The sequence below is a fragment of the Pleurodeles waltl genome, chromosome 8, assembly GCF_031143425.1.
Source record: "Pleurodeles waltl isolate 20211129_DDA chromosome 8, aPleWal1.hap1.20221129, whole genome shotgun sequence".
NCBI lineage: Eukaryota > Metazoa > Chordata > Amphibia > Caudata > Salamandridae > Pleurodeles > Pleurodeles waltl.
The window spans coordinates 1,416,034,336-1,416,053,670 of record NC_090447.1 but is presented as its reverse complement, the minus strand read 5'-3'; the positions used below and the strand labels follow the sequence as shown (position 1 = coordinate 1,416,053,670).

Here is a 19,335-nt window from a genome sequence, read left to right as displayed (position 1 = left end):
GCACATAAGTGGATCTGATGTTACTGGAAACCATATAAGATCCTTCCGATATACAAACGTGTAAAGTTACAATAAGAATTGCTTTAGATGCTCGATGGGAGACGCCTGTTTTTTTTAAATATGGTTTGAAATTGCCCTCCCATTATAACACACTGGACTAGGATACACAACAAAATAGTACGATTATTGGCAATATGCTCATTCCAAATCCAGAACATGCCACATTGAGTCTAGGGTGGACCGAATGGACCTTAAAAACTTTGTGATCATCTATTTAATGGAGGCAAAATGGGAAATTGCACGACACTGGATTACACCAAACTCCAACAATCTCTGAATGGATTAAGGGAATGGATACGAGAGCAGCCACTGAAAAATCAGTTTCTATAGCTCGTGGATGTTCACAAAAGTATCATGCAATATGGGATACATGGTGGAATCATACTGAATAACGGCACCACCTCCTGTTGCCAACTATCTGACCTTACTGATATACTGTTTACTGTCAAATGTAAAGGTGTGTTGGCATGTGTGTGGATGCACTCTGCTGACCATTGTTTTGTTGTAAACTCCAAAAAAGAAATTACTTAAAATAAAAAGTGCAAAGCAAAACTGTAAAAAAATACTACTTCACCAGTTAACTGATTTCAAAGCATCTAAGGCTATGCATAATTAAACATATTTCGCAGATGTATGAATACAGATCTGGTCTTAAACAAAATGCAAGCAAATGAGAGCCCAAACTATTTCCTTTACAAAGGAATAATATCAGACTCCATATATTATCTAGGAATAGCCAGTAGCTCTCTTCAGTCATATCTGAAGCGGAAAAACTAAAGAGACACACATCAGATATGTCAAGACATTAAAGACTATTCAACCTGCTGGCACCTGGAATGATATTTAGCCAGGTTAGACTAACTCACTATTATGAAGAACTGCAAACGTTGATAGTAAGAGAGAAAAGTAAGCTATTCAACTTCCAGCCTCTCATCACGTATAAAACAGTTACATTAACAAAAAGTCACTTGATGTCCAGAGGATTCAACTTTATCTTCAAACAACATGCATTGCTTAACTGTTTTTTATTAGCATTCTGAACCTTTAGCCCTTAAATATTATAAGGCAGTTCTGAAAATTCTAGTTCAATTGTTCCAGAGGACTCGAGTCAGAAGAGACTGTGTCAGTTATAAAGGTTGGGTCTCATGGTGTCCTCTTGAAAAAAGTGGCCTTGGTCTAGCTCAGTGAAGGTGATCCACAAACCCATATATATTTATATCTAGCCCCCTACAGGGCCGGCTCCTGCTACCTTCTAAGGTGCCCACCTTCAGGAGGTAGCTGTTTGCTTTTGCTTGGCGGGAGCTGTGAAAGCTCCCACCAAGCAAAAGCTAACAGTCCGCTTTCAGCAAGTGGGAGCTTTAAAAGCGCTCCCGCTTGCTGAAAGCAGATATTTCATCTCTTTCCCTGCCTGCAGACTTGCGGGCAGGAAAAGAGATGAAAGTACTGCTCCCGCACATAGGGAGCTGTATTTACAGCAGCTCCCTGCATGCAGGAGCAATGCTGGCTCCCATAGGAGACAGGGAGCTAGCTGGGACCATGGGGGCCTTGAGGCTCGCCACGCAATCCCTTCCATCAAAATTATTATTATTATTATTTTTTTAAAACAAAAGCACTTGCTTCTGGAAAGTACAAATCATCCATCTGTGTTTTCTATGCAGTCCCTCCCTGTTAAATTATCTGATGAAGTGCGAGGAACAATCACAATGGCAAAGTTAGAGACACACAACGTCACTGCAGACATTATCTCAGCGTCTCTTAAGCAGCTGTTGTGCAGGAGATGCACGATACATATACCTAATGAGGTAGCATTTACTAATTAACCAGTCAAAAGTGCTCCAGTTGCTTAGGCATTCTTCACATAATGCTTGCCTCTTTCTGGAAAAATATGCAGGGCAGGATTCACTCTGGCACGATGCTCGTTTAACAAATAAAATCTCAAAGGGGAGCATTTACAGATATAAACAAAGACGGTACCCAAGTTGAAGCTCCACTTCTGTTAATTACTAATCATTCAAATTTCTTGCACATGGTGAAGGCGAAGCAAGTGTTTTTTTTCTGCATTTCGACCTTGAAAAATTATCTGTAAACCTTGATGGAGGTGTTTCCATCCCAGCCGAGCAGGGTCAAAGGCCATGCGTGGAGTTGGATGGTAATAAGGGGTTAACTGCAAGGCCTGGCAAGGATGGTTATAGTGGTTGGCCGCAGGTCCTGGCAGTGGCTGGATTAACATATAGTTTAAAAGTAAACTGTTGTAGATACGTAAAATTAAAATGCTGGGAGTGTTAATAAGTCACAATCCTTTAAAATGCAAACCTACTGCATCTGTGTTGCACAGAAGACTTTTTCTTGCATCTATTATAAACGCATTTTTTAGACTTCATCCATCTGACTTGGACATGCCCCAACATCCTGGCATACTGGGGGGCTATCTACTCTGCGGTGTCCCAGACAGTGGGCTAGGAGCTTGCACCCGAGTCCCTCATGGCTTTGCTGAGCTATGTCAAACCACTTCCAAAATCCATCCGGCAGTTCGTAGCCATAGCTCTGTTGCTTGCCAAGCGCTGGATAGCCCTCCACTGGGGCAGTGGTATCCGTCTCACTATTGATGCTTTAAACGCATTTTTGGTTCCTACGTTTGGTGTGAGTTAAGCTTTTTTTTTTTATATATTATTTGGCACAAACGCATTTGGGAGAAAACATTAAAAATGTGCTGAGAAGATACTGTTTCAAAGTCCAAGTCGTGTCATACTGTCTAAATATTTTAGCTTATGCATTTAGTAAAAGGAGCCAATTTGCTTTGAATTTGACGCCGGAGCCATTAGAGAGAACCCTCCCGTCGGAATCTGTAGGCCCAAGTTATGAGCCATAAAGCAGTGGTCTTAGATGTAAGTAAGCAGAGTCTGAAATTCATATTTTTATGGCTTATAACATTGGCATCAGTTAAACATCTCATTGAAAGTTGGCACAAACATTACCAGTAAAAAAATAATTAGGAAATACTAGGGGCCAGATGTATCAAACTTTTTTGCATTTGCAAACAGTGCGAATCGCAAAATGCAGCCGTTCGCAAATGCAAAAATGCCTTTCACAATGTATGAAAGGCATTCGCAGTGCAATTTTAAAGAATCTCTAAAATAGATATTCCTTAAAATTGCAACCGAATTTAGAGAATCGCAAATTGTGATTCTCTAAATAGGAAATCGCAAATAGAGAATTCCTATTTGCGATTGCCAAAGCACACGTATCACGCATTTCCTAAATGCGAATTGGGCATTTAGGAAATACAATTACCACCAAATCCAATTTGGTGGTAAGTAAGTATGTGCAATTAAAAAATGCATTATAAATGCATTTTTAACATTGACATGTAGCACACACATGCCCCTAAGGCATGTGTGCTTCACATGTCTGCAAATATTTTTGGGGGTGCATCACAGGGGGCCTTAGGCCCCAGCACCCTGGGGTTTGCATTTCCTAATTTGCGGATTCCTAACTGGAATTCGCAAATTGGGAAATGCAAAACCATTCGCACCTATGGGCCTGCAGGCCCATAGGGTTGAATGGAGTCACATTCTCTATTTGCGATTCGGTAACAGCGTTTGCGATTTTTAACAAATCGCTGATACCGAATCGCATACCATTTTGCATTTCGTAAAATTTGTTATTTAAGAAATGCAAATCAGATTTTTTATCTATTTGGCCCTAAGTTCCAATTAGTACATGTTTTTCAAAATGTCTATCTTTTTTAATACATTGGGTTTTACTTTGCCAGAATGGCTAGTTCTGGTTTGAGACAGCTTTAGCTTGTTTATCCATCAAGGCATGGGGTTAGAAGCCCTTGCCATGCACAGTTTTCTCATCAATAATTTTATTGCAAATTTTGCAGTGATAATATTAATGATGTCATAGGAGATGTTATGAATGATGTAATATGTGGGTTCATTAGCTGTGCATGGTGAGGATGCGAGTTATAGTTACTTAAAATAACTAACTATAACACCTGAATTTCTATGGTTTTGTGCGTTTAAATTCTCATCCTAACTAGAACGTCCCTGTAACCTGTGGTTTTTAAGTGAATTTCTATGTTTTTTTTTATTCAATTCCCCAACTTTATTGTCCCTGTAATCTTTGTTTTTTCCCAGTGAATTTCTATGTTTTTTGTTTTAAATAATGTAATTTTAATTACTATACGTCAATCCAACCACTGCCACCCAAAAGGGTTTGGAGCTTAAAGGGGGCAACCGGTGATCACCAGCTCCCCTGGACAACATAAAAAAAAAAAAAAAAGATATATGGGGAGCCGCACGGACATTCTCCCCAGTCCCTCCTCAAGACAGCCAGACACACATGCTTGTATTTAGCGATTTGGTACCGGAATCAATGTAGGTAGGAACATGGCCTACAAACAAATAAATACACGTCCCCTCGCGGGCTGATACTGATAATACTTTCAAGATGGCCGCGGCTTATGGTTTATAAGCGAGAATCTCAGGAGTAGCCGGTTTCTCAGGCAGGCCAATCGACAGGGAAGTGTTTTTTCACATAGACGGACCCATCTCAAAGACGTTAGCATTCGATGCAAAAAAAACTTCGAACCAGTAAGTTGTTGAAAACGTGTATGATTTTTTCAGTAATTTTTTCTTAGCGTTTGTAATTAAATGAGGGTTTGCATTACTTTTGAGCTCACTCAGTTGACACACGAATTAAGTCACCCCATGGCAGGGTAAGTTTAGTCTGAAATCCAAAAGGCTTTGGCCATTTTCTAGCCCTAATCATAGAAATTCTCAAAAAGTCTTAAGTTTAAAAAACATTAGCATGTGACACAAGGGTGTTTCATATAGATCTGAGGAGCACATCTATACAAACAATATGAGCATTGCATGAACAGCATGCTACAATATAAATACATGTTCATTGGTGGTTCTGACTATATATTTTGTCTTAATTTTTCTTTTCATTTTTATTATTTTTTGTACTTGTACATAAGATTTACACACGTGATGGTGTTCTGGTGGTAGTCGGTTAGATTTTAGTTTAGTTACAGGCATGCAGCTTACTTTAATGTTTGTATTTATTAGGTGTGGTTCTCTCCAATAGTTCTGAGGAGGCCCAGAGTTGTAGGGGCTGAAACGCGTCGACTGTATAATCTTGGGAGGTTGCAACCAATGCTGAACTTTGTCTCTAAAGAATTCTATACCACAGGCCTTCTCATCTTTCCCTCCAAACAAATGAGGATGTTGTAGGTCTGGGATTTATTTTGCAACCATCCCTCACATGTGGATCTTCCACATAAATTTCTATGACCACCACATGGCTCCATGATTAAGGAGAGGACTTTGGGACTAACCGTCGTCTTTTGTTTATTGTGTGGTTGTTTAGATTTGAAGTGACTTTTGGATGTGAGACATCAACCAAAAGATTTTGAAAAGTTTATTTTTGACTATGTATATAAAAATGATGGCTGTAATTTGAACAGCTGTTCCAGTTGGTGAGATTGGGTGAGATGCTGTGATTGAATACCAATTAAATTGCATGTTCAATGATTGATTTATTGCATTATTGTTGGAATTCTTATGTGTATTTATTCCCACAATTTGACCAACCTTTTTAAAGATACTGTTGTTTATTACCCAGGTCTTGTGGGGTTAAGTGGGTAAACCCTTCTTCTTACTGTATTTAGAGGACAGTCAGCTGTCATAGTAGATTTGCATTGATCTCATTTTCCACTGCCAAAGTCTGTTTGATTCGGATAAATGAAACCTCTGAATATATGCCATTATACTATCACGCAATCTTACTTATGGCAAGCAGCAAGCATTGACAAAGCCAAAAGCTCTCACCTTTGAGACCTACTGGCTTTGTTAATGGTTTTTAGCCACGATTTACAGCATCTCTAACGCTGTGCACCATGGCTAAATAAAAAAATTAAAAAAAGCTATGATATAGCAGTCCGCATCATTCTTTAGGAGAGTGTACCACCAAAGAATTTGCACAGAAAACGACAACCACATTTCCTTCGTTTTATTTGTCGATCCATGTTGGATCGGCAAATAAAAAAAGTGCAACGTGATTTTCGAATCGTAAGAGGTGGGGGAGCAACATGGGGGTTGCAGGAGGAAGGAAGCAACACAAAGGGGTGGGGAGAATAGGCAACGGGTGACAATGTGGGTGTAAGTCAGACGAGCAACACAGAAAAACAGAAGCAACACAGAGTGATGGGGTAAGGACAAGAAGCAATAGCAGACAGCACAGGAGGAGGAAAAGCACAATGGCAAGAAAGCAACAGGTGGGAGGAAAAGTGAGCGCCCTAAGAGGCAGCGAGAAAAAGAACACAGGTTACAGTGAGCAACATGGAGTGCAGGGGAAGAGAAGTACAAGAGGAAGATGCTATAAAGCATGTGCATTCTCATGGAGCACTTAATCAAAAAGAAAAAAAAAGTAGTCCTTGAAAAGCAAGCACTAAAGCATATAAGAACTAATCAAAAAAGATGGTACAGAGGCTATGTACCATAAGAGGAACAATAACACAGCTGAGAAGCTAAGGCACAAATAATAACCTGGCAAATGTGTAACAGGAAAACCTTTCAATGGTAAGCAATGGGCAGGCTTCAAGCCCCTGTATGTTCTTGTAAGTCCATAATATGTCATAAGCAACCAGACATCTACCCTGTCTAGTAGGGTCAACCTAATAAGGGTTAAAAACCCTTCAAAAGGCAAAAGACTTAGTAAAGCATAAAATATGTCATCCAGAAGTGTTTAATTAATAGAGTTTTTCTGAAATCCTTTTCAAAAAGTTTGGAAGCGGTCACATTGCTGCATGTTGTAATTGTGCTGGTCCAATGACAGTCTTGAAGAATGGAGCAGTGGTGGCCACTATTGATAGAGAAGGCTTCTAATTCTCTTGACTGGGTCACCTTGGGCAGATTCTGCAACAGATGGGTTTTGGTCTCTGTATTATTAAGAGATTACAACTACTATAGTTTGCCGAAGGATCACATCAAAACGAGGAGAGTGGTAGCAGACATTTGGGTAGTTCATCTTGGGACAAAGCAGTACAACCCTCTCTCCCTATTGCTCTTTGCATTGGCAGGAGATCCCATGGCATTCGGCATGAGATGAAAGGGGTAGAGGGTAGGCATACAGCACATGGATACACCTCATCTCACTGAATGCAGATGACATCCTACTACACTTGCGGAACTGTGAGAGGGTCTGTTTCAGATGTTAGCTAAGCTGCGCAGGTTTGGGAAGGCATCTAGACTATGGATAAATAGGTTTAAATCGTGTCTTATTCCAGTGGCAAAGAAAAGAGCGGATGTTATAGCCTATGGATTAGTAGTAAAATTTCAAGTGTTCAAGTACCTAGGCATCACAATCTACAAAGACCTCATTGATGTAATACCAGGAAGCATGGCTAAACACAATGGTGGAAGTTACATCATTGATGGCGGTGTGGTACTGGCTGCCACTCTCTGATGGGGCATGTGGTTCTCGCCAAGATGGTATTATTACTCAAACTGCTTAATCTCTTTGCGAACATTCCCTTACGGCTCAAGAAACCCTGGTTTCAGTCATTATCTGCACACATTGTTGACAAAACTAGTGTGGGGTACAAGCAGGAGAATTATTGCTCTGAAGTAATAATATCTGCCCCTTGAGGAAGGTGGGCCGGATGTCTCCGACTTAGAATCGTATTATGGGACTGCTCAGCTTCAATGTCTCCGGTGGTGGTGGTGGTTCAATTTGGGGGCAACTTCAGTTTGTAAGGAATGTGACATCTGAGAATATATAGTGAATTTCAGATTGCAATTTGAGTTGCTGCAATCTTGCTGCTCTCAGCTAAATCCAATTGGAACCATTACTTGGGGCACGGCGTGTCCGGCACTCCCTGTGCTCCTGAGATAATACTATAGGTGCTGCATTAAGTTTAGCGCCACTGTGAAATCAGCAGATAAAGCAGCCTGGACAGCGGTGACCTAAGTGGGTGGCCTATCTGAATAGGGTACTCCATTGACATTTAATGGCGGCATACGGGATGCATCTGCACCAGTTCCTGGTGCAGGCAGCAGTTATCAAACATACAAAAAGTGATGGGAGGAATGCTTACAATTTGTCTAACCACTGGCAAATGCTCAATGTAATATCTCAACCCATCATTCTTTTTCTCACTATGCCACCTCAGTTGCGACCCAGCCATTTGCAAATCAGCCTTAACACTGCTCCTAATGGATACAGTGCAAACAGAACCGCCAGGCCATGTCCTCACTGAACCACAACACAAACAAAATCAAAGCAGGGTCATTTTTGGACAGCTAGCATGGTCATGTGCGTTCTTACACGGATGGTGGACAGGAGTGGCAGCATATATAATAGACTGAACTGTAAACACAATACAGACAGCCCTAAGGTATATTTATTGGTGCTTATGACAAGGTGAAAGACTGATTTAGTGATCTAGCACCGATTATTGCGAAGAAGCTCATCTCCGTGAGCTTGAGGTCCCCAACAACCACCAGATCTGGATAAATGGAAGGTTGATCTAAACAGTTTCACTTTAGCTGAGATGAGATGTTCACAAATAGCGGCAGGTTAAGGGGACTGTCTAGGCCCAATGTGTCACTGAACTGGGAACCTCCTGCAAACCATTGACCCAAAATTGGACGATGGACTCCCACAGATTGCAGATTTGCCAAGGTTTTGTAGCAAAAAGATCCAGTACACAAAGTGAGAATTTGTTATGGCCTTTCTGGATCCTTGTTTGGTTCATAACAGAGAGCTCAGAGATGGGCATATACCCCGAAATTTCTAGCACTAAGCTAGAACTTCATTGTATGCAATAAAAGGGGTTGCATAGGGGACAAGGTGTGAGAGGATATTACATTCTTCTGTTTTTCTTCTTGCAGTTGTTACAGTTGATTTTAATGTATTTTGGTATGCTATTTACGCTACTACTCTAATGAAATTTAATTGCATATGTATGTCAATTGTGGTTATCCTGCTAAATGATATACTAACATTATCTTCTGTCTGCTATACTAAGGTAGAACACAGTAGGAATGCATATTTGTAATATATAAAACCAATAAAGATCAATTTAAAAATGGTGACTTGTCTTGAAGTAATTCAGTTTTTCTCTATGCGAGGCTGTACAGCAACAATAATTTCCTTTTATTTTCCTCACTTTTAATGAAAGAAAATGGAGGACAGGTTCCAGAGCATAGCTCTTTTGAACCCATTTTTTTTATTGTATTGTCATAATTTGACAGTGAACTTAATTTAAAAAGTTCAAAAACGTAATGCGAATGCTGGCCATTAAAAGGCATCTTATTTCTACTTTGTTGAAGAGTTTTTGTCTCCGCTTTTAAATGTACAATAATGAATACTGATCAATATCCATTGAAAATCTAAATAGCCCCTGAACCCACCACACACAAACACACACCTCAGTGTATTGGAACAAAAGGGCCAATAATAGGCCCACGTTGTAAACCTATTTTCATCAAATGTGCAACAAAAATGAAAATGAGTTGCTTGTTCTGAGGCATCACTTACACTATGAATTTAATTCTTATGTGTTTTGGCCCTCTACAACTAAAGCTAAATTTCTATATGTTTTGAATGACAAATGTATACAAGATGACATTTTTCCTATGCTCTAAACAAGGCGGTGTGGCAACACAACCATTGTTTATTATTTTATAATTCAACTCTTAAGGGCATGTTGACATCTGCATTTATAGCCATACAAGTGAACTGTGCATATTTCATATTGTGCAGATGCTTGGGTCCATACACAACATTTTATTTTTAACATGCAGTGGTATATACAAATTCAGCACTGAATAGATGAACTCACCGCTTTAGATTCCAAATAATAATCCTAGTTCCCTTTTTCCCAATAATTGCATCCAGTTCTGCCAAGAGTTCTTTCTCTGTCGAAAATAAGGAATGTTTCAGGATTGCGTTCAGATTAGCCTGCGATGCCGCACTTTTATTGAGCTGCCGTAAGCATGCTGTTAAGGATCCAGAACATGGTAATGGAATATATAACAGGAAGGATGTGTAGCAGTTGTAACTAAAAACCTGGGTCTTTCACAGACTGTTTGTGCATATACTCAGTCACAGGTGACTTGCAGGGGTATTCTAAAGAAAGGAAGTTCTTTACACAAAAAATGTCTTAGGTTCATGCATTTACCTTTCAATGTATACATGTGAACATTGTAAACATTATAATTTTCTTAATGTTAATGCAGAATTTAAAAAGAACCCATCAAACTTAATAGTGCAATGCAGAAAACAAGACAAGCAGACAGTCACTGTAGGTGAATAGGGTACGAGTTATAGTTCACCACTTTCAATGTCCCACTGAAACTTTAGTTTCCAAAAAACATTTTCTGCAGAATAACTGTATGTGGTCCTAGGACAATTACAATCCAAAGAGGGGACCAGAACAACTAGAAGATGGCTACCATCATGTAGTCGATTAATGTGGGAATCTGTAGGAATTTAATTGAGTCTAATTTTTTGTCAAAAACTGCAGGTAGACATTTCAATGGAGTCAACTGGTTACTCATGTTGAATAATTTGGGCAGGGTGTCAGTAACTTGATCTAAAAGACTGGACACTGCACAGCAGCTCCAGGCTAGCTGAAGCATAAAATAACAAGCATTTGCAATGCAATGGGTCTCGCATTTGCTCGAGTTGAAGCTATTAGAGTTGTAAACTCCTAACCAGACCTTTCTTGCCACATAAATTGAAAATTAAAAGTAATATATTTTCACATAAGCGAGCCGATCCAAAGCGCCATGGCATCAGCGTGAAGCAGCACACAAAACAAAAAAGAAGGACGCTCGCGGTCAAACGTATTGGCAAAAGTTCAATTAGCCATGTAACAGGGGCGATGTCAAAGGAGGTAACTAAACCGCCCCAAGGACGGACAAACGTAAAGCATTTACCAACAGATTTTTGAAGGGCAAGCCCATGAACGAGTGATAGTGATGGGCGTGCGGTGGGCATGGTTAAAAACCCAAGTACATACCAACACATCAGAAAAGCAGCACTTGCGCACTGCTATGCTCGACCTAAAAATGGGGAAGACCAAACAACTAACAAGGTATTGTTACAATTAATCATGTGTAGTTGAACTGGCCTTTAATACACTAGTTAAACTAGACATAGTACTGCACAATCTAAACCTAGGGGAGACTTTCCTAATCAGGCCACAGATGGCACCATACGTGCCAAACCCAATTCAAGGTTCCTGAAGCACAGAAGAATGAATGGGTCTCAACTGTGGATTCTAACTCGGACTACCACTGATGGCCAAGAGCCTGGCCTGCTATGGATACTGAGAACTGAGAACCAATTACATCCCTTTACCTCTTGACAATTAGGGCAGCAAAATAAGCAGTCGAAAGCTTACTCAGGGAAGTGGTATCGTTTATAGACTCAGATCTAAATCAACATAATATCACTCAATAAAGAAATGTCCAGTCAGTGCTTTCACTTTATAAAAGAGAAGGAAAATTTTACTTTGGGTGTATGTTTCTGTTCTATAGCATGTAGTGCTGTAGTTTCACCTGCTCTGTATACTCCTGCAACCTAGTGTTGTGCTCAGACATTTGCAAGATATTTTTCTTCGAAGAAGCATTTGAAGTCACAAGGTAAGGTGTGACTCCTCCCTTAGTTGGCAATGTGCATGGACACTGACTACATGTGAGACTGCTTTCCACGCAGCAGGAGAGAGTACAAGGGAGTGAGGAGTAAACGCAGTATGGTGCAACTGTGTATTGCTAAAGGAAGCTAGTTAAAAAAATATATATATATATGTGATGAGCCACACACTTCTGGGAAGTGTGATGGGCACATGTAATTCTACAGCACTACACGATGTAAACAGATGCTTACAGAGAAAGTAAAATTTTCCATTTGTAGCATAGTTTTGCTGTAGATACACATGCTCTGCATGGACTGTAAAGCAGTACCTGCTACAAACGCTGGCTAGAGTGTGAGTGATGCAGATATCTGAAATATTTTATACTGTCATGCTATGCAGATTTGCAGAGCTGACTATCACCCGTGAGGGTATCCTGGTGTTGAGCAGGTGTGGATCTAGCCAAACCTAAGCCTAGTGGGACTACTCGAAAAGCCAGGTCTTCAGATTCTTGAGGAATTCAAAAAGTGAGGAGGAGGATTGTATGTATAGTGGCAGATCATTTCATGATTTAGGAGACATGTAGGAAAAGTTTCGACTGCCGGATCTGGTTTTTCATATGTGTGAGATGTGTGCAAGCAGGAGCCCGGACAAGCAGAAGTGTCTGGAAGGTTTGTGAAAGCAGATGCGATTGTTGCAATATGCTGGGCCAGTGTTATGAACTGCCTTGAAAATGTGGGTAGGGAGTCTGAATTGTGCTCGTTTGTGTATGGGGAACCAATGGAGCTCCACCAAGTGTGGTGTGATGCAAGTGTGGTGTGCAAGGCTAAGAGTTGCTCTGGCACCGAATTCTCAATACAGTGCAGCCTTCTAGTAAATGTGTTGCTGACCCCGGCATAGAGGGTTTCCCTTAGTCCACACTTGACCAGGGCATGTGTGACGGTTTTCTGGGTGCTGAGTAGGAGCCAGCATTCTAAGGGTATAAGAAGTTTGATGCATTGACTGTGTTGACATGGGCGGTCATGTCATGTTTGCTGTTGATAATGACCCTGAGGTTCTTTGCATGGGTGATGGTCTTAGCTCTGCTGGCCACTACTGGAGACCCACAGTGAACAGCTCTGCCCAAAAAAAAAATCACGATTTTGGTCTTGTCTGTGTTCAGTTTCAGACAGTTTGTCTTCATCCAGTGGGCGATTTCTTTTTGCAGGCATTGAACTTGAACAGAGTACTGAGCATCTTGTCCGTGGGGAAGAGAATGAGTTGCATGTGGTCGACGTAGGATAGGACGATGTTGTGAGAGCAGATGATCTTGGCTAAGGTGTATGTGCTAAAAAACGTCAGGGAGGATACATGAACAGTTCCACAGATGAGGTTGTAGGTGTCCAATGTGTACAGTGCTAGGCAGACTGAGTGGTTTCTTACAGGGAGGAAGATGCAGATCCATGGAAGTGTGTGTTCTTGGATTCAGCTGTCTTTTGGGTGATGGATGAGAATGGGATGGGGACAGTGTCAAAAGTAGCAGAGTGGTCCAGGATGATGAGCACTGATGTGTATCCTCTGTCCAGAGTCATGCGGATGACATCAGTGGGGGCAAGACGGCATTTTTGTGCGCTGGTTGGGTCTGAGTGGTGTTGAGGAGTTGGTGGTCATTGAGGTATTCAGTGAGGAGCCTGCTGATTTTCCCCAAAGATATTGGCCAGAAATGGTACAAGGAAGAGTGGCCTGTAGTTGGCAAGCGTTTAAGGGTCACAGAAGTTTTCTTCAGGCATGAGAGGACTGTTGCATGCTTCCTAGCATCTGGGAAGGTTGTGAAAGAAGTGGGGGCATTCAGAATGGTTTTGAGCATGGCACTGATGGATTGCTGTCCCCTTGAGTTGGAGTGTTGGGGGAAATGAGGTCCAGTTGGGTCCCCTGAGTGAATGGATTTCATGGTGGCAGTGGTTTCTGGGGTGATGAAGGGCCATGAGGTCAGCAGTGGTTCTTTGCATGAGATTGGGAGGCGTTGGACGAGGTCTGTCGGGTCAACCTTTGGGTTGAAGTTGTTGCAAATGGAGGTGATTTTGTTCCTAATGAATTGAGAGAGATCACTGCAGAGGCCCTGTGAGGGGGGTGATTAAGTTGGAGGAGGCTCAGGCTTCACAATGGCAAAGATTACTTTGCTTCTGTTGGTGCTGGGATTAATGCGGTCTGCCAGAGCAGTGCATTTGGTGGTCTGGATTATTTGGTGGTAACATCTCAAGCAGATATGAACTTGTGCCTGTCTGTACTGTCCTGGTTCATTCAGTTGTTTACAATTAAATAAGATCCTTAAGACTGTCTGGCCATCCACTGCCTACTGTCCGGCTAGGATGGCCACTCAATAATGCACAGTTCAATGACTGCGAGGGGTTAATGCCTGTGGGTGGGAGTACTATGGGCTCAGAGGCTTTGGCTGGTGCCGTTCAGAGGCTGAGGGCAGTGGAGGTCCAGTAAGCTACACCTTAGTTGTAGGTCTCGAGGCCTGACAACCCCCTGGGTGATTGTGCTGCCTCAACTTGGGGCCTTTTTTATGGCTTGGTATGTTTTCCGGTGCTGACCATACTCATGGTCTTTGCTGAGGCCTGTGTATGGGGATCAGACGGCATGGACACGTGGGAAGCCTTCTGAACTTCTTGCTCTGGATTGAGTCCGAGGAAAAAGGTTGCCTCCAGGCTGGGAAATGGTCGGTGGAACGTACTGCCCAAGGGGCAGGCTCTTGACTCTCCTCAGTGTTGATCAAGGGATGTTTCCTAAAGATGTCCTGAGTGTCATCGAAGGCTTGATGCTGCATCCTCTGGTATGCCCACCTTTTATCTCGTCCTTGTTTTTTTTTCACACAAAAGGTAGGGCAGGCCTCAAACATCAGGCTTAGGGAGAGTAATAGATTACACACTGAGTGGTGATCTGTCCATGGGAAATGTGCATGGCACCAGAGAGAGTTCTGCAAGGAGGTTCATTCCATCATCCTGAGTGCATTCTCCTCCTTGATGAAGTTGTTAAAGATGAGGGGCACACAGCTCTGAAGAGGATGGAAGACAATTGTGGGTTGATTGACAGAGGTATCACTGAGCAACACGGACAATGAAGGGTTTATGCCCCCACCACGGAGTATAAGAGTCAAATTCACTTGATAGGGCGAACAAAAGAGGAAGAACCGCATCAAGCTCGGAGCCCCAGTGTTACACCTCTGAACCTCGAAGAAGGAAAAAAACAATGGAAAACATGGAGCTGGTGCCCACATGCATTGCCAACTAAGGGAGGAGTCACACTACACCTGGTAACTCGAAGAACCTCTTTGAAGAAAAACAACCTGCAAACATCCAAGTCCAAAACTAGATGCCAGGATTGTGCAGAACATGTGTATGCACAACATCATTTGCTACAAACTGTACTTGATTACACTAATTGCTAACAAAAGCATAAAAATATAGGCAGCAGAAACAGGGCCTACTAATATGATTCTGCATGTAAGGTAATGCTAACTAAGCAGGGAAACCTGACGGGTGCATTAAGTGTGAGTGAACAGCTCCTTTTTTCAGAGATTCTTATGTCAGTTTTTAGAGCGTGTCCTGATTTAGTGGCTTTCTCAGGCAAAGCATAAAGTCTGCTATCTTGCTTAGACTTGAAGAACTTACTGTTTTACCTGGTACGCTGTTGCACGATCCCCGTTGTGAGATCTCTGACAGAGTTCAAGTAGACATCTAACCCATTGTCCTCTAAACAAGAGTGACTGTTTTGGGGAAGCCACGGTCAAGCAGAGGAGCCTACACTCAAGGATCTCCGGCACACAATCAAAGATCAAAGGGTGCATAAACCAGGACCAGCACAGTTGGTTTGAAGTGACCAACATTGGTTTGTTGCATCGTTTTGGCTTTGCACACTTCTTGAACACAGTTCGCTGTTGCATACGTTAGATGCTGTTGCACCTCATCTAGTGTCAGTGAAAGTAGAGGTGGGGACACAAGGAGACCCACTGCAGTCATGCTAGTGTCATATCAGCAGTGTCCCTCCATTGGCCATCTCTTCAATCAATCACATGCCATGGAGGGGGCTACGAAACATCTCTAGTCTGGTCCATGCTACCGCTGTCCCTGTTGGGCAGCTCGCCCATTTTCAAGATGATCTCTCTACCAAGACTCCTTACCAACTTCAGAGTTACCCGTTTCCAGGTGCACTGCACTTTCTTCACCAGGCTCAATGTTCTGGCTCGTTTTCTGTTGTGGGGTGGGGGACTTCAATGTATTTCCCTTGGAGGGTACTGCTGCCCATCCTTTGAAGGCAGGTTAGCTACTCCAGATATACTCATTTCTTACCAAGCAGCACCCCTCCTCATCTTAAAGACTAGTGGTTTGAGGGGTTTATCAATCCAGCATTTGCTGCTGAGGGACGGGGCATGGACCACAGCGTTCTCCCACACCTGCTTTACGGGGGCACCAGCTTAGCTCCCCTGCCCAATGCCACAAGAGTTGTGCTGTCGACATGGTCGGATACACTGAGGTCCATGGGCTGGGTAATTTGGAGACACCTCTATGGAGGGGGAACCGTCTCCCGCAGGTTCCAGCACTTTGCTGTTTTTCCGCTTGGGACACCATTGGTATCTCTGTGCTGTGATGTGAAGTGGTTCAATGAAGTCCTTCCTGGACTAGCGCTCAGACTTTTGACTTGCACCGTAAGCAGTTCTTACACTACCTCCAACTCAGACACGCAGTCATGCCTTACATACAGTCTGCAGTGAAAATTCCCAAATACTCCTCCATGGAGGCTAAAATCCTACTTACTAACATTCCCATCACAAACTCTCAACTATATATATGGCATGCTACTCTGTAACATGCCAAACCCTATGGTGGGAGTAAGGGAGGCATGGGAGAGGGACTTGGGACCACTGGAGGACGAGGACTGGATCAAGGCAATGGCTGCCTGAAGGAAAGTGCCTGTTTTTGACATGGTTACCCCATCCCCAAACACACACACTTTTTCAACTGTAAGTGCACTAGGTTCCTGCTAACCAGGTCTCCGGTGCCAGATCTCTTTCCCTAAACTGTACAGTTGTTTACCCAACTAGCAAATCCTTTAGCACCCTCTGTAAGTCCCATGTAAATGGTACCCCTGGTACCTAGGGCCTGAGGTGCTAAAGAGGGCCCCCTAAGGGCTGCAGCTCAAATTGTGCCACCCTAGGGGACCCCTTAAAAAGCACATGGCAGGCTGTCATTGCAGGCTGTGTGTCTTGGTGCAGACAAAAGTGAAAACACAACATGGCACACAGCCCCTAAAAAGAGCGCTCCAGGAACAGTAAAAAGGAGGATACAGTAAAAGGTAATTTCTGCATCTATGAAGGAAGCCCTGTCTCCATCTTTCAGTTTGATGCCAAACAAATGATCATGATTGCTAGCAATACACAAGGCTAGTCTGGCAGGTTATCTCCAACTTTCACATTGTACAGCATACTTGTGGTGGCAGTCCAAGACAGATTCTAATAACTAAAAGCCACAGTGCACTCTTTCCTTAGGCGTATAAACATATGTTATACATGCACATAGCAAGGAACCTGGCAACACAAGACCCACCTAGTGCAGAGAACAGGAGTCGCTCTTGATAAAGGAGGCATACACGGTGCAAGCATTCAGGCCACAAAGCCTTGCTCTCTGTGTCACATAACAATTAGAGTAAGTGGTTCTCAGGGCCCTCGGAGGCCAAAAAACAAAAAAACAAAATGAAAAACACACTTGCATTAGGGTAACTCAGGGCAGAGTTAAATGCTTGTTCAACCATGAACTGCACATTTTGGCCCCAACAATACTGTTCATAGCTATGCCATGCTCCCAGGTCATATACCCATTAGGTGATAAAGAAGGCCACAGAGGACATACTGACTAGGAGATAAAGGGATTGGCTGGACTTCCATACATCCAATCTTGATATACTTTTGCTGACAACCAAGTAATTTTACTCTTAAGTAAATTAAACCTACTTTTTAACAAACTCTTTTGCTGGAAAGGATTTTCAAAAGAGCTTCTACCATCAGGTGCCGATTTGGACAGGTATGTTGCTCAGTCTGAATGAGGAGCAGACCCTATGATGAAGCATGCCACCATTGGTGGGTGAGGGGCGTGCATCCTAAAAATAGGACAGCCTGGTTAATCAGGCTTTCCACCAATCATCCAATTTTCTGCTTGGCCCGTCATGCAATGTGTGTTGGACATACACTTATAGATATTGGAACCTCATTGGGACCTGTGGCGCTTCCCTTCTAGCAAGCTTAAAGTATATGGATACTGCTGCACAAGGTGACTATAAGTGTTACAATATAGATATCTGAGAGCTACTTGGAACATTACTACTCCTTTTTGTAACTGTGTTCCTTATTCAGTAGTTCTACAATAAACCTAACAGCACACCCCAACCACATTAGCCAAATCAACTTTTGAAATGTGAAGTCCAGTCCAGGCAACCCAAGACCCCAATTTCAGAGGTGAATACCACTTTCTAATGGACTCACCCAGAGATTTTCCACTATGCCCAGTGTGTACTCAAATGAATCAATGCCCTTAGAATTACTAAATGTCTCCTATATAAGGCCTGTATTTAAGATCACCAAGGCAATGGTAATCTTTCTGGTTTCTACACATGAAGATAGATCTGTGGTAGCAAACCAATGCAATGTAGCACAGTTGGACAAAGCATGTACACAGTTACAGAGCTGGGCCCACGTAGCCACATGACTCATATGGATTATTCTGCATGTATTGATCAGGTTCAGGCTGCCCATAGTTGCAACATGTTTGTTGTTGAAAAAGTTATCTAGGTAAGACAACATGGGGTAGCCACAAACTAGTACATTTATGAAGCACTTTAATAATCAGTACTCTATCTGCCAGCGAGTGAAGGTTGTTCCATCTTTCATCCATCTTGCTCATCATCTGCAGGGTAGCTAAGACATTACTTGCATACAATTTTAACAGGTTCTTGTGTAAGAATAACTACAGATACATCACCTCATCAAGGCATCATCTAAGCTGTAGAACATTATTCAATCAGGGTGATTTCAGGGTGAGACTTCAGATTTCTCAAATGTTTCTTGAGGCTCAAAAAGCAACCAGGTATGGGATGCTTCTATTGGAGCTGCAAATGTACAGCAGCATCATCATGCATACAATGATACTAATACTTCTGTAATTGTAATCCTTAAGCACTATGTCCATGGCGAATTAAAGTTGTATAGTGGCCATAATACCAGTCTGAAGTCAAGATGAACACTTCGGACTACATCTAGTTAGCCTGCTTGGATCATTATAAAACACCCTTATCATTATGTTTAAGCCCAAACCAAACCTCTCTAATGTTAACCACATTATGTCACAGTCCACAGAGTTAAATGTCTTCTCCGCATCAAAGACCTTAAAAGCATTCCCGGTATTTATTTGCATGGGTTAAACGTGTGCAGAGATTTGACTACATTGAGCAGGATGGACACACACTAACTGGTAATAGGGAATGAAATGCGACATACTTAGGCATTCCTGCTGCATAATTCTAATGGTAATGTCTAATCAAAACTGAATGATGATGATTTAGTACCATCATCACAAGAGAATGATTTAAGT

At 42.2% G+C, this 19,335-nt stretch overlaps 1 protein-coding gene across 2 annotated transcripts in view; it reads right to left on the bottom strand.

The window, feature by feature from the left end:
* The window catches only part of MORC3 (MORC family CW-type zinc finger 3), a 327,051-nt gene that overhangs the window by 199,899 nt on the left and 107,817 nt on the right, over window positions 1–19,335 (bottom strand). For both annotated transcript variants that reach the window (XM_069202531.1, XM_069202532.1), the window contains exon 5: window positions 9,917–10,065. In XM_069202531.1, coding sequence (XP_069058632.1) covers window positions 9,917–10,065 — 149 coding nt within the window. The remainder of the gene's footprint in view (window positions 1–9,916; window positions 10,066–19,335) is intronic.